Here is a 13,933-nt window from a genome sequence, read left to right on the forward strand (position 1 = left end):
CTCCGCGAGTCTCACAGTCAAATGCCTTGCCTTCTCAGCAACCTTCAGGCCTCGCCTTTGCGCGTGTCTTGTCATTCCTCCGGTCTTAAACACCACGGTCGCTTCGGGCCTTTACAGCAGCATTTCTCAACAAGAATGGACCATCAGCCAGGCCTGTACCGGTATGTACAGCATCATTTCTTTCAACACAGTCACAATCTCACGGGCGTGTAGGCACGTCCCGGTCCGAAGTCCAAGAAGGACGGTTATCTCAGCGCCATCAATTAGCAATGCAGTCAAAAAGTGGTTCCCCGTCTCAGGCCGTGGCAGAATGAAGTCATGGCAGTGCACGTGCAGCGGGCCATCTCACCTCCTTTCGTCCTTTCCCTGTGCCAGCGTGAGGCGGCGTGAGCCCAGCGCTACAGCAGCCCTACCTAAACAACTCAGGCTTCCGCACGCACAGCGCGCCTTGTTTCATCCAAGTGGATTGCGCTCGCCCTTGCCCCAAACGACATGGTATTGAGTTTCACACCCGCCACCGGATCACTGAGCGAAGCTCATCCTCACCACATGTCTCCTTCAATACACATGCGACACCAAGCGGGGGCTGTGAGCAGGCGACTCAAAGCCACCCGCGCCGCGGCGCGCGCGGAGCGGGCTGTCTGTCATGGCGGCACGCGGGCTACATGCGCGCGGCCCCGCGCCGCCGTCGCTCTCCGCCCCGCCCAGGCTTCCGCCGTCACTGCTGTACTCCTCTCCCATGATGCGCGGGCGCAGCTTGAGTGCGGCCAGCGACAGTGGCGGAACCAGCGGCTCGGCGTCCGGGTGCGGCTGCGGCTGGGGGCTGTCCGTGCCGTCCACATAGCTCCACGGCAGTAGCGGACCGTCCCCGCCTGGACCGGCGCCTGCGTCCGAGTCCGCGTCGGCGCCTTCCGAGGCTGCAGCAGCATGTGCGGCGGCAGTAGCATCATCAGCCGACGTGGCCTGCTGGTGCGCCTCCGTGTTGATAGACTCCATTGGCGTCAGCAGCTGTAGCGGCGCACGGGCTGCGGCATCAGCAGCAGCGACGGCGGAGGCGGAATCGCCTACCCCAGCCGCCACGCCCGCCTCCTCCGTTGCGGCGCCAAAGGAGGTCGCCGCAGCCACCGCCGCCGACAGCAGGTCCAGGTACGGGCTCGCCGGTGCGCCGCCGGCGGCGCCGTTGAGGCTGACCCGGTTGCTGCCGGCGCCGCCACTCATGCTATTAGTGCGGCGGCCGCCACCCATGCTGCGCAAGCTGTCACCGCGCGACAGCGGCCGCGGCCGCCCACCCATCAAAACATCCAGGGCCGCGCCGGGTGCCTCAATAATGCGGCCGTCAGACCCAGCAGGCCCGCCGCTCAGACTTACACGGGCGCCGCCACTGCCGCTGCTGCCGGGGCCTGATGCCGCCGCGCCCGTGGCGGCAGTCGGCGTGGAGGGCATGTCTCCGGGCGTGCCTCCCAGCAGCTGCACCAACCCCTCGCTGATGTTGCTGGTGCTGCGACGTACCGCAGCCATGGGGCGACGTGGGTGCGACAGCAGCGGCGGCGACACCGCGCCAGGCGTGCCTCCGCCGGTTGCAACACCCGCACCTACGCCCGCGCCCATGGCGCCAAGGGTCTCACGTGACAGCATGGACAGGTCGGGGCTGGTGGAGCCGTCGTCCGAGTAGATGGTGATGCTGTCGCCGTCGCCGTGGCTGCCGCGCGACAGCGGGCCGCCGCTCGCGAGCAGCGCCTGCCGATGCGGGTGGTGCAGCGCCGGCAGCAGGCCGCGGGCGCCGCCGCCCATGCTGCCGCCCTCACACAGCGCGGCGTACAGGCGGGCGGGCGTGTCAGACTCCGCCGAGTCGGGCCTGGCGGCTCTGCCAGAGGCGGCGGCGGCGGCGGCGGCTCCGCCGCCGCCGCCCGAGCTGCCGCCGCTGGACTCGTTCACCAGCAGGGGCCCTCCCATAGAGGTCAGGCCGGCGGCGACGACGGAGGCGGTGGGCCCGATGGAGGGGTAGGAGCGGAGCGACGCCTGAGACATGGAGCCCAGGGAGGGGGGCGCGTACTCGCCGCCGCCGTGCAGGGTGTTGGCTGCCGAGTCGGTCAGCAGCAAGCCGCCGGGCGCGGTGCGGGTGGTGAAGGAGGTGCTGGGCGAGGCCGCGAAGCCGCTGTGGGCCAGCCGGCGGCGCGAGTCGGTGCGGCCCAGAGAGGCGGTGCTGTGCAGCGGCGGCAGCTGCGGGGATGCAGCTGCCTGGCCCGGGCTTGCCAGCGCTGCTACTGACGCTGAGGCTGAGGTGAGGCTGAGCTGGCGTAGGGGCAGAGGCGGCAGCACCGGTGCACCGCTCTGAGCTGGGCCCCGGCCGCTCTCGTCGTCTTTGCTTACGCCACCGCCGCCGCCGCCTCCAGTAGCTGGGCGAGCGCCATCGCGGCTGCCCGGCACCTGTCCCAAGAGCTGGTAGAAGCTCTGCAGCTGCTCCGCCATCTTCTTCACAGCGCCCTCGGTGTTATGCACCGCAGCCGCAGCTGCAGCGGCGGAGTGCGGCAGCACTGTCTCCTCGCTGACCTCCAGCTCCACACTCTGGTCATGCTCTGTACCGTCCCCGTCCCCGTACCCGTCTCCGTCCTCGCGCCACAGCTCTCCACTACTTTCCACTGCCGCCACACCTTCCACAGCTGCCGCCGCCACCGAGGCCGGCGGCTGGTCAGGCGCCATCAAGTCGCGACGCTGCGTCAGCAGCACGCCGCCGGCGCCGCCGCCGTCTGTCATCTCGCCGCCGACTGAGCGCGCTGCGCCGGCGCCCGCCGCGCGCAGCATCCCCGAGCTGCTCTCCTCCTGGATGGTGCTCAGCGAGTGCGCCGCCGCCGAGCTTGCAGCCGAGGCCTGGCGCAGCGTGGGCCGGTAGCCGTCGCCGTCGGCAGGCGGCGTGGGCGGCAGCCGCGGCGGCAGCTTGGGCGTGCTCTCCTGCAGGCACGCCGCCAGCCGCCCAGCGATCGGGTGCAGCTGTTGCACGAAGCGGTTCAGCGGCTGCCCGGCACCGCCGCCGCCGCTGCTGCCGCTGCGGGCGCTCCGCGCGCTGCTGACCCGGCCCGTCGGCGGCTTGCCGCGCGCCGCCGTCGCGGTAAGGTCGATCAGCCCCACGCCGCCGCCGGGCAGCAGCGCCCGCACCCTTCCGCCCGCGGCCTGGATCATACGGATGGCCGCAGCCGCCTCCGCCGCCTCCCGCTCCGCCGCCGTCGGCACCGGCGGCGGCGGGTACTCCGACTCCGCAGCCGTGGCGGCGGCCGCCGCCACCTGCTCCCTCCGCAGGTCCTCCAGCAGCCGGGGATTGGAGGCGACGGGCACGCCCGCCGCCTGCATGTGGCGGAGGTCGTTGAGCACACGGCGGGCGCCCGCCACGCGCTCCGCAACCGCCTCCTTGGCAGCACTGACTGACGCCGTACGGGTGGCCAGGAAATCGCCACGTGCCTCTGCCAGCTCGGAAAGGGGCTCCGCGACTAGCTCGGCGAAGCGGGAGAGGTCGTGTGCGGAGATGTACAGGAGCCTGGTGGGGCGGCGCGCGATGACGGTGCACGGGTGCGGCGGCGGCGGCGGCGCGGCGTGGCGCAGCGGGCGCGGTCGGCCGGCGCGTGAGGCCGCCGAGGAGCCCTTGGAAGATGCGGCGTCATCCTGTGGGGCCTGAATATGCACGTAAGCGGGACAGTCAGTCAGGCACATATCCCCACAACCCGGGGTGCGCTAGAGTCCGGTTCCGCTAACTTGCACCAACAGCGCCCCCGCTGTCGAGAGCAAAAGCAAGCGTGACTCACCTCCCACGCGGCACCCGGCACCGGCGGCTGCTCCTTGTGCAGGTTTGCCAGCAGCCCCTCTCCGAACACGCCGCCCGCGCCCAGAGCCGCCAGCGTGCCGCCCAGCGCTAGCAGCGCCCCCGGCGCCACGTGCCGCAGCGGGCCGTCGGGCGCGGCGCCGCTGGCGGCCGCACGCTGCTGCTCCGCGGCGGAGGCGCCCGAGTCGAACATGACGCGCCCGCCGCCGCCACCGGCGTTGTCCTGATACCGCAGTGGGTCAGAGGCGCATGTGCGAGGAACAAATACAATGCGAGTAAGAAGGAGGGCGGGGGGCGGAGAGAGCAGAGAGAGGCGCAGGGCTATGATGTGGTATGTTCGTGTGCAACGCTGCAAGTACTACACTTGGGGTAAGGGTGCACAAGTCCGAGCCCCAAGAGGGCTCACCTGGCGAACGCCCAAGGGCACGGGTGGCAGGCGGCCGCCCGCCGCCACCACCCGCTGCACCTCTGGGGCAGACAGCTGCCGCAGCAGCAACCTGCCGCCCGGTCCCCCGGGCCCCAGCTGGTGTGCCGGCTGAGGGCCACCGCTGCCGCCGCCACCGCTGCCGCCGACGTTGCGGCCGGCAGGGGCGCTGATGTTGCGCAGCAGGGCGGTGCGCGCGGCGCCGGGTGCCGGCGCCATCAACGTCTCCGCCACACCGCAGCTGCTATCCAGCAGCACCACCTCACCCTCCTGGACCTGGTTAGGGCGAGCGTGTGTGGCAGGGATCGTCGTGTTGGTGTGTACGCGACAATGATCACAACATGTGTTAGGTATGGCTGTTTGTTCAAATGCACGCCAAGCCCTAGCCGGAATGCCATGTCGTGTAGCCCATCCCAGAGCCCAGAGCACGACAGTGCACTTCTGTACGCCCGCGGCTTGACTTGTTCCCTAAAACTGGCACGCTGCAATGGCGGAACACTCGCGACACCCGCGGCGGCACCCACCATCCACAGCGCATTGGCCGGCTCCCCCTGTGCCGCCAGCACCGCTCCCGCCGCCACCTCACGAGGGCGACAGAACACCGCCAGAGCCGCCCGCTGCCGCTCGTCCAGGGCCCGGAACGGCGCCAGGCCGCCCAGGAAGGCCAACAGGCCGTGCAGCTGCGCAACCTGCGTGTGTGTGTATGTATGTGTGTGTGTGTGTGTTAAGAAAACAAAACGAAGCCCGTGTGTGTGTATGGTGTGTGTGTACTTGTATGTGTGTCCAGGTGGGAGGTCGGTTGCAAAAATCGGGGTACGGTGGCGAGGTTGGGTGGGATAGCTGCCGCGCAGGCACCAAAGGCTGGGCAACGGCTCTGCCGGCGACGCCAGGCGACACAGGGGTTGGCAGCGCACCTGCACGGCCCGCACGGTGTGGTTGTAGGTGTGGCGGTGGATGCAGATGAGGTCGACTGCGGGGCCGTCACCGCCGCCGCTGCCGTGCAGCGAGGCCGAGGACAGCTCCGGTGTGAGGCCTGCACATGTTCCCGAGGGGCGAGGTGCGGGTGGTATTGCTCATGTCAGCAAGCAGAGACCCCAGGAAAGCGCAGCACGTGCGGCAGCAGCAGCAGCGATGGCACATGGCCTGGAAACGCAGCCGCCTGCAAGCAGCGTGCAAGCCAACCACATAACGCTTGTGGCATGGAACAGCACGGGCAACACCACACGCACCTTGGCTGCCGGCAATCACTGGCAGACTGGGCGGAGCTGCTGCCGACGCGGCGCCCACCACAGCGCCCGACGACGTCACCGGCCCCAGCGAAGCGGCGGATGGCGGCAACGCCACAACTGTGAATGACACAGATGGGCATGGGTGATGGGTAGCACTTGACGGTGACAGCATACGGCACGAACTCCCCCATGCTTACGGTGCGCTACACATTGCGGTCTCTGGAACGACACGCTCCGACACAAGCGCCCTGCGCACGCTTCAGCCCCTTGGCAGCCTTGCTTTCCCCCCATCCTGTTTCTCATCGGCACAAGCGCCTTCCTCCACGCACCCACCTGTGGCTGTGCGGCGCGCCTCCCTGTGCAGCAGCGCCAGCTCGCCAAAGGACTGCCCCGGCCCCACCACCCGCAGCACGGGGCCATACACCGCATCCAGCTCCGCAGGGCTCAGCAGGTCTGTGTGAGCGTGTGACGGGGGATGTTCTGTTGAAGAATGGGTTTGGGTTCATTGTTTCGTGCCGTGCAGTTAGTCGCCGCCGTGCTCGTGTCCCCCACCACATACCCGGGCACAACTTGGAGCAAAGGAGCGTGTCGTCCCCTCCTGCCCCGAGCCGTAACGCTCCCGCTCACCCGTGTTGATGTCCTGGTGGGCCATGATGTCCGGCAGGTCCTGCAGCGTTGTACGGCGGCGCCCGCCGTACTGTGAGCCGCCGCCACCCACCATTCCCGTACTGCGCCTGCCGTACGACGCCACACTGAACAGATCCGATCCGTTCCAGTCCAGGTCAGTGGCGTCGTCCTCGTAATCGTCGTACTCTGTCGTACCGCCCTCCGTGTGGAAGACCGAGGCGCCGGAGGTCATGGCGCTGGCGGGGCGGGTGCCGTACACGCCGCCGCCACCGTTGTATGAGCGGCGGTTACCCTGTTAGCGCGCGAGACCGTTGGCGTTGGGATGTCCGGCGTGTTTGCGAAAGCTCCAGCTGCCGGCGAAATACAGGCATAGATTACTGCAAAGCAAAAGTTCCGTCCCCTACTCTTGCCAATGCAAGCAGCCCCCCGCCTGGCCCAAGCTGCCCTGCGTATTCCCACACCAAACCCACCTCTGGGCCCCAGGTCGCAGTGCTGCCGCCCATCGACACACGCGGCGCCTGCTCGCCAGCGCCGCCCCACGGCCCCTCGCCGCTCACGCGCAGCGCCCCTCCGCCACCACCTCCACCACCACCGGCGCCATAGTACCCGGCACCGTGGCCCACGGAGGGGTGGCGACCGAGCACGCGCTGGCCTTGCACCGTGGGCTGGAGGAGGTCGGGCCCGGCCCGGAGCTGCTGCTGCAGCGCGCGGTTGATCTGCTTGGAGGCCGTGCGGCTGATGCGGCGGGGGCCGCCGCCGCGCCGCACCTGCGGATGTTGCGGTGGTGGTGGCCGCGAGGGCGAGGAGCAAGAGGAAAGGCTGATTAAGGGGCCGGGTACAGGCGCGCATACACACACACACACACACACACACACACACACACACACACACACACACACACACACACACGCACACACACATACACACACAGTATGCGTCTGCCGTGTGCAACTTTCCAGTCCAGGTTACCCCTACTAGCTATGGGATCTGCCCATATATAAGCCACACACGAGTGCCCTGTCCTGTCCTGTCCCAGGCGCAGGCGCAGGCAGTCACCAACCAACATCCACTTCGACAAAACAACTGCCCCAGCTACCGCCACACCGCCAGGCACTGCTACAGCCGCCAGGCATTGCTACAGCCGCCAGCTACAGCTCCCAGCCCTGTCCCCCGCTGCTCGCACCATGTTCTTGGCCACCTCGTACAGCACCACGCTGACGTCGGCGCGCTGCACCAGCTCGCCCAGCAGCGCGCGGCTCACGGCGGAGGGGTCCGCGCGGCCAACCTGCGGTGGCGTTTGTGTGTGTGTGTGTGTGTGTGTGTGTGTGTGTGTGTGTGTGTGTGTGTGTGTGTGTGTGTAGGGGGGGGTGTTACACATCTCCAGGCGCGATGCATAACAGTTAGTACAGGAGATGTCAGAGCGTTGGTGGATAGCGGCTCAGTAGATGCTGCTCCACAACCGTGGTGTGGTGAGCAATGAGTGTGTGTGCGCTCAGCAGTTGTGTGAGTGCCTGCAGACACGCACGCACGCACCTGTGACAGCAGCCGCTTCGCCGGGTCCTCCACAGCTGTCAGGCGGCCGCCCGCCGTGCCGCCGGCGCCATGCACCCGCAGCGACGGCTCCGTCAGCAGGTGGCCGGCGTGGTGGCCCTGTAGCGGCCCAGGCACGTCCTGCCCCGCATCATCCTCCTCCTGCCCCTCTGCGTCAGCCTGCTTCAGCCCGCCGCCGGCCGCGCCTGCCTTGGCTGTAGCAGCAAGACCAGACGCTGCTACAGCCTCCGCGGGGTTCAGCACATCCTCCTGCTCCTCCTCTTCGGCATACGCGCCGCCGTCGTGCTTCTTGCCCGCCGCCGCAGCGCCCGCGTCGCGCAGCCGGTTGGTGCTCACCGCCGCCCGCAGCGCCCGCGCCGCCGCGCGGCCCAGCAACGCCTCCATAGCCTGCCCGTCGCCCTCCGCCGCCGCGATAGCAGCGGCGTCCGCGCCCTCCGCCAGCCCCTCCCCATGCTTCCCTGCCTCCGCACCCACACCCGCACCCGCACCCGCACCCGCACCCGCGGCAATGCCGGTGTTGCTGTGGCGCGCGGCGGCGGCCTGCCGCCAGCGCGCCGCCGCCACGGCCGCAAGCGGCGTCATTGCCTGGCCCAGTCCGGCGGCGCTGTCGCCCACGTGAAGCCGCTTGAGGGCGTCCTCCATGAAGCGAGCAATCCAGAAGGGGCTGTCGCGGGCCGGCGCGGCCGGCGCACCCGCCGCCTGTCCAATGTAAACAGTAAGACGGCGACATCAAACACGCGTTAAGAGGTTGCCTAAGATCGCAGTATTGTGCGAGAGCATTGGATACACTTGGTGCGGCCCGCTTGGGAGGAATAATACGAGAGTGGTGAGAGGTTGTGCACGGCGCGGCGCACCTTTCTGCTGGGGCCGTCAAGTGCCTCCTGCCCCTCCTCGCCCTCCTCGCCATGCTCCTCGTTCAGGTCCTCTTCAGCGTCGGGGTGTCGCTCACGGGCCTTGCGCGCCGCCCGCACCGTCAGCAGCGTGGTGAATCCCATGCCGCCCCAGCCCCCGCCTCTTCCTCCTCCTCCCACCGGCACGCCCAGGCCCTCGCCGTCACTGCCGCCGCCCGCCTTCTCGGCCGCCTCCGCCTCTGCCGCAGCGGTGACACGTGACACCGACGACTCGCGCGCCGACGACAGCTCGGAACGGCGCCCCGGCGACGATGCGCCGTGCGTGCTGCCGCTCGCCGCGCTCCTTCCCACCGATACCGAATGCGCCGCACCGTGCCCGCGCTCCCCCGCGCCCTTCAGCCCGCCGCCGCCTCGCAGGCCCATGCCGATGCCGCGCGCGCCCCCTCCACCCGGCCGCAGCGGCCTAGCTGCCAGCGGCCTCGCCCGCACAGCACAGCTGCCCCTGACCACCACGTACATGCAGTGCCCGGGCGCGTCCTCCTCAAACACCAGCCGCCCCGCCGGCAGCCGCACGTGGCCCGCGTCCGCCGCCAGCCGCCGCACCATGTCGCCGGGCAGCTTCTTGAACGCCTGCACGCATAAACGGGTGCGGGTGCGGGTGCGGGTGCGAGCGAGTGGGGACGTGACGCACGGCGGTACAGCGTATGCGGCGCATGCCTATTGTGCCGGCTGCTGCTGTTCTTCCGCCTTCCCTCCCGCGCCTATTCCTCCGTCGCCTGCCCCCAGCTCCCCCATGTCCCCAGCCACCGCCGTTCCTCCTCCCTATGCCGCCCCCGCCCCCCGCCCCCGCCTGCTGACCTCCATGACGCCAAAGAACTCCGCCAGCGTGTCCACCTCCTCCTGGGTGCGGCTGCCGGGCGGCACGCGCAGCACGCCCATGCAGCAAGCCGCCAGAACCGATTGCAGCGCACGGCCCGCGTCCGCCTGCGGACGAAACCAGAACAGACAGGACACGGTTAGGAAACCGAGGGTCCGAGCCCAGCAACAACTGCACCACACGCAGGGGCCGCGTTTCCTCGTGCTGCTGACCGACATGTCTACGCCCTCATTCGTGGGCCAGTGGCATGCAACAAGAGCCGTGGAGGCCTCGTCACGCCGCACTCCCCCAAGAGGACCCTGGGCCCCTGCTGCGCCCCTGCTGCCTTTCCTCACCGAGGCAGCGGCCACGAAGCGCATGTGGCTGAGGGAGCTGCGGTGCAGTGTGGCCAGGTGCACGCCACCCTGCTGCTGCGCCGGCCCGCTGCTACTGCCGCCGCCTGCCGTGCTGGCCGCCACGGTGCGGCTCCTGGGCTTCCGCGCCGCCACCAGCGCCAGCTCTCCAAAGGCCTGGCCCATGTGCAGCAGCCCTGCACAGGCAGAATGAATGACCCACGGCGGAGTCCCGACGCGCGTGCTTTTAATGTTCTATTATGCAGGACACCATTGCAGCAGGGAAATGCACGGCGGGAGGCGGGGGGAGGTGCGGTGTGGCGGCTGCGCAAACGCACCAGTGTCGGAGGGCAGCCGGGAGCCAGCCACCGGAAAGACATCGCAAGTGCCGCTCAGGATGATGTACCTTGCGTGCAGCAAGTGTGGGAAACAGGCGGGTGTCAGACTGTCAGACATGTCAGCATGTTGCAGCGTTACAGCGGGCCGCAGTCGCCAGTCGGGATACGGTGTTACTGGGCACAAGAGGCGATGAGCTTGGGGCGCTGGGCACCGATAGACAGCGCTTGTCCAGGGACCCTCCCAAGTACTGAGAGACTTCTAATGTCCAAAAGGCGCGCCAGAGGTAGCTCACATGCTCTCGCCGAACTCTCCCTCGCGGTACACGGGCTCGCCGGCCGGGACGAACTCGTAGCCTGCGGGCAGGTGATGGCAGGCGACGGGGTGAGCAACCAGTGAGGGCCACGCCGACATGCCGCAGCCGCAGAACTCAAAGCACTTACTCAGCCATTTGCCAATTATTTCGACATCCAGCTGGTCAAGAGAGTGGAAAAAGCCCTGCAATTGCAAGGGAAAGCATCGGAGCATTGGAAGGGAGAGTGAGAGGCGCGAGCCGACGTCTGCAGCAAACCGCTGGGGGCATTTTGCAAGCACCTTGTAGCACTCCCTGCCCGCATGCTATCATCGCTTACGTCTAGACTGCGTAAATATGTTGCAAGCTTCCTCAGGTCTGCCGGCGTCCGCTGAGGAGGCCTGCGTCGAGGAAACGCCACATGACGTCGAGGTTGCAGCGCGCCGCGATGGGCTGCAAGAGCAGCGCGGTGCTTACTGTCGCTTCAAGATGTCAACAATTCGTGACAGGGATAAATCTGAAGTGGGCAGCTCCATTTATGAGCTGGGTCGCAAGTTTCGTCTTCGCGACGTTGACCCAGCACCGCTTAAGCGCAGCTCATCAGGGAGAACGCCACCGGGCACTAAAAGACCTCAAAATTCGACAATGCACGAGTCGGTGTGCAGCGCGACCATAAATTGGGTGACGTAGCAACCAGGTCTTATTAGTGGGTTCTCGGTTTCCGTCGTAGCGCGCATGCCGGTGTAATGGACTTTGCTTTTGTAGAGTAATTATTATTGCTTCGCTGTGTGGGTGAAATCGACACCGTGACAGACGGCGGGCCCTTGGCCGTGCCATTTTGGATCGTGTCCTTCCCGCCGCCCACCCGCCCACACACCCCCCTCCAGGCTACCCCGACGGTGTACTCCGGGACATGCCGGGAACACGGTCACAGACACGAATACATCATGTGCCACGCAGCAATACTTGTGGTTACTTGCCCGTGACCACACCACATTCTCGCCCAGGCTAGGGGCTCACACCCAGGATTGGACCCAAGGGACGCATGTTATGGCAACCGACGACTGCCACTCGCCTTATCATAAATGCCGCCTCGCCGGCGCATGCACCTGTATTGCACAGAGCCTCTTCGGATTGTTTGCGGCGCGGAGTGGGTGCCACAGAACAGTTCGCTGAGCACCTGCCTTAAATTTCGCTGACCGCCTCGCCAGAAACAGGCCCAGGTTACTTTCCGTTTGTATATAGACTTACACATAGAAGAATCTGATATTGAGACCCTTACAGCACCGAGGTCTTCGGGCAGTTGCACTGGGAACTTCTCTCCAGTTTGCCGCGTTTTGGCCCGCGCAGGGAGGCAGAATCACCCACAGTGCTTTGGTGTTTCTATAGGGCACCAAAATGGGGGGCAAAACAAAGGTAGACGAGGACCGAGCCAAAAAGGCCACCATCAATACCGCACAAGCGTGCCAAATCGTGTGTCCGCCGGACCGGCACATTCCGGTAAGTGCATGCCTGGGGGCATCGGTGGGGCCAGCGAGCGGTGCAGCCGCTGACCGCGACCGACACACCCGCCTCGTCAGGTCGAGTTCAATGAAATCTACATGCTGGTGCGAACGGGCATGACCACGGCGGAGAGAACTCGCTTTGAGAAGATAGCGCAGCTGGTGGAGAGCCTATACGCGCAGGTGCGGGCCATGGTGTCGAACGAACGCAAGCAGGCTTGTGCTCGTTGCAGGCCGTGTCACTGCCCTTGCAATCAACACATGTAATGCCAAAGCATGCGGCGATATGGGCTCTGTCGGGGCTAGTTGCCCGGCGTTACAGCCTGCAAACCCGAGTTGCGCGGCTCCAGCCCGGTGCTGACGCGCCCCAGTCGCCAGACTCCCAGGAGGGTCATGCGCATCACGGGAGCGGCGAATGCTGGCTTTGGGTCGTTTGCGCTGGGCCAGAAGTTGCAGCGTGCTTTACAGGGATGGCATTGGGAGGCGCCATGTGGGTTGGTGACGCCACCCACAGGGGCAAGTGGTGGGCGTGCGCTGCGGGCTCTGCAGGCGGCTGCGCTGCCTCGGTCGGCGCCGACACCCATTGCATTGGGGGCTGGGTTGGGGAGTGGGTGCCCACTACACTGGGGGGGGGGGGCAGTGGCACCTGGGGGGGGCGGGTGGACAGGTGCGGCCTACCCTATGCCTGTGCACCACTGAGCTCTGGGTCACTGGGCAGGTCCACGACCCTCTCCCCTCCTCCCGCCCCAGCACCTCCACGCAGTGAGCCCCCTCCTCCTTCCCCACCTCCACCCATCCCATCCCGACGCCCGAACCATATATGGACGGCTGGACTCCTTCCGTCGCTCAACCCAACCCCAACCTCTCCGCCCCTCCTCTCCCTCCCTCCTTCCTCCCACTCGCAACCCGCCCTCCCTAACCACCACAAGTGGTCTACCGTCTACATTTTCTTAACTAGCCATGAATGTAACCCACCTCCCTCCTCACATTCCCAACCCCCACCCACCTCCATCTGGTATCCGTGAACCAGTTTCTTACGGTTCTCTTCTTTACGGTAACAACATCATTGCCTCCCCTCCTCCTACACCCCCATCCCCACCCCCCCAGGAGTTCATGCTGCTCCGCCGCAACCTCAAACACAACTTCCTGCGCTTCAGCTGCGGCGCCAAGGACCAGCCGCTCATCAGCGCCGTGGGCAGCGGCCTGCCGACAGTGGCGGAGCTGGACAACAGCGAGGTGAAGCTGATTGCGGACTTCATGCAGCTCATGTGCGCGGCACGCTTCCACATCATGACCACTGCGGAGTGGGAGCTGGCCAAGGCGGACAAGTTCATGTTCTCGCTGCCCGTGGAGGGTGAGGACTGACATAGGGTTGCAAAGAACAACAGACAGCACAGAAGAAGGGGGGTAAGGGAGGGTAAGGGAGGGATGGGGGGACAGGGAGGGGAGACAGGGATGGAGGAGGGAAGGGTTACCGGGAAACAGACTTGAAGTGCGCTGGACTGCCCTGCACGCTGCCGGAACAGTTCCATAGGGTGGGCCTGGACGCGTAGTCACAGTGACACGAGTAACGTCCATCAGGAGGAGGGAGGAGGGAGGAGGGAGGAGGGGGAAGGGAGGACGGAGGAGAGAGGAGGGTGGGAGGATAGGGGAGCTACGAGGACCAAACCCGAAGTGCGCTGGGATGAAGGAGAGGAGATAGATGGAGGAGATACTGGGGATGGGAGCGACGGTGTGTGGTGGAGTCAGGCGGGTAATGCTGCTCGTAAGGTTGAGGCGGGAGGGCAGTGGAGGCGGGGACGGATGGTAAAGGATGGAGCCAGCGGGGGCACCGCACACGCTACTCAAGGCCTGCTGCTGACCAGGCCATCCCCTACACGTACGCAACCCCGCTCCTACCTCCTCCTTCCCCGCACCCCTCGCCTCCCTCCCCCCCCCAGTGAACTGGGACTACTACGACGACCGCATGCTCAAGTCCTTCTGGGCCTCCACCCCCGAGCGCCAGGAGCTGCGCGCCCGCCTGCCCGACATGGCGGACCGCGTGCTGGTGTTCCACAGGGGCATCACCGTGGCGCAGGTGGGGGGGGGGGGAGAGGGGGAG

General features: G+C 66.9%; 2 protein-coding genes across 2 annotated transcripts in view; one reads left to right on the top strand and one right to left on the bottom strand.

Annotated features, from left to right (window-relative positions):
- Position 1: 1 nt before the first annotated feature.
- Positions 2-11,097, bottom strand: CHLRE_07g318300v5 (uncharacterized protein). The gene is made up of 19 exons (XM_043063925.1): positions 10,808-11,097; positions 10,671-10,731; positions 10,482-10,536; positions 10,334-10,394; positions 10,041-10,108; positions 9,706-9,899; positions 9,352-9,477; positions 8,497-9,123; positions 7,625-8,341; positions 7,275-7,376; positions 6,562-6,858; positions 6,092-6,383; positions 5,798-5,917; positions 5,465-5,581; positions 5,150-5,268; positions 4,760-4,924; positions 4,218-4,511; positions 3,795-4,034; positions 2-3,663 (listed from the first exon to the last, which is right to left on the bottom strand). The coding sequence occupies exons 1-19, from the start codon at positions 10,864-10,866 to the stop codon at positions 559-561; spliced, it is 6,819 nt and encodes a 2,272-aa protein (XP_042922493.1). The 5' UTR covers positions 10,867-11,097; the 3' UTR covers positions 2-558.
- Positions 11,098-11,487: 390 nt separating this feature from the next.
- Positions 11,488-13,933, top strand: part of CHLRE_07g318350v5 (uncharacterized protein) — an 8,667-nt gene continuing 6,221 nt past the window's right edge. Inside the window, exons 1-4 of the mRNA XM_043063926.1 lie at positions 11,488-11,830; positions 11,911-12,015; positions 12,940-13,186; positions 13,773-13,909. Coding sequence (XP_042922494.1) covers positions 11,729-11,830; positions 11,911-12,015; positions 12,940-13,186; positions 13,773-13,909 — 591 coding nt within the window. The 5' untranslated portion in view covers positions 11,488-11,728. The remainder of the gene's footprint in view (positions 11,831-11,910; positions 12,016-12,939; positions 13,187-13,772; positions 13,910-13,933) is intronic.

This window comes from Chlamydomonas reinhardtii, chromosome 7, assembly GCF_000002595.2.
Source record: "Chlamydomonas reinhardtii strain CC-503 cw92 mt+ chromosome 7, whole genome shotgun sequence".
Classification (NCBI taxonomy): domain Eukaryota; kingdom Viridiplantae; phylum Chlorophyta; class Chlorophyceae; order Chlamydomonadales; family Chlamydomonadaceae; genus Chlamydomonas; species Chlamydomonas reinhardtii.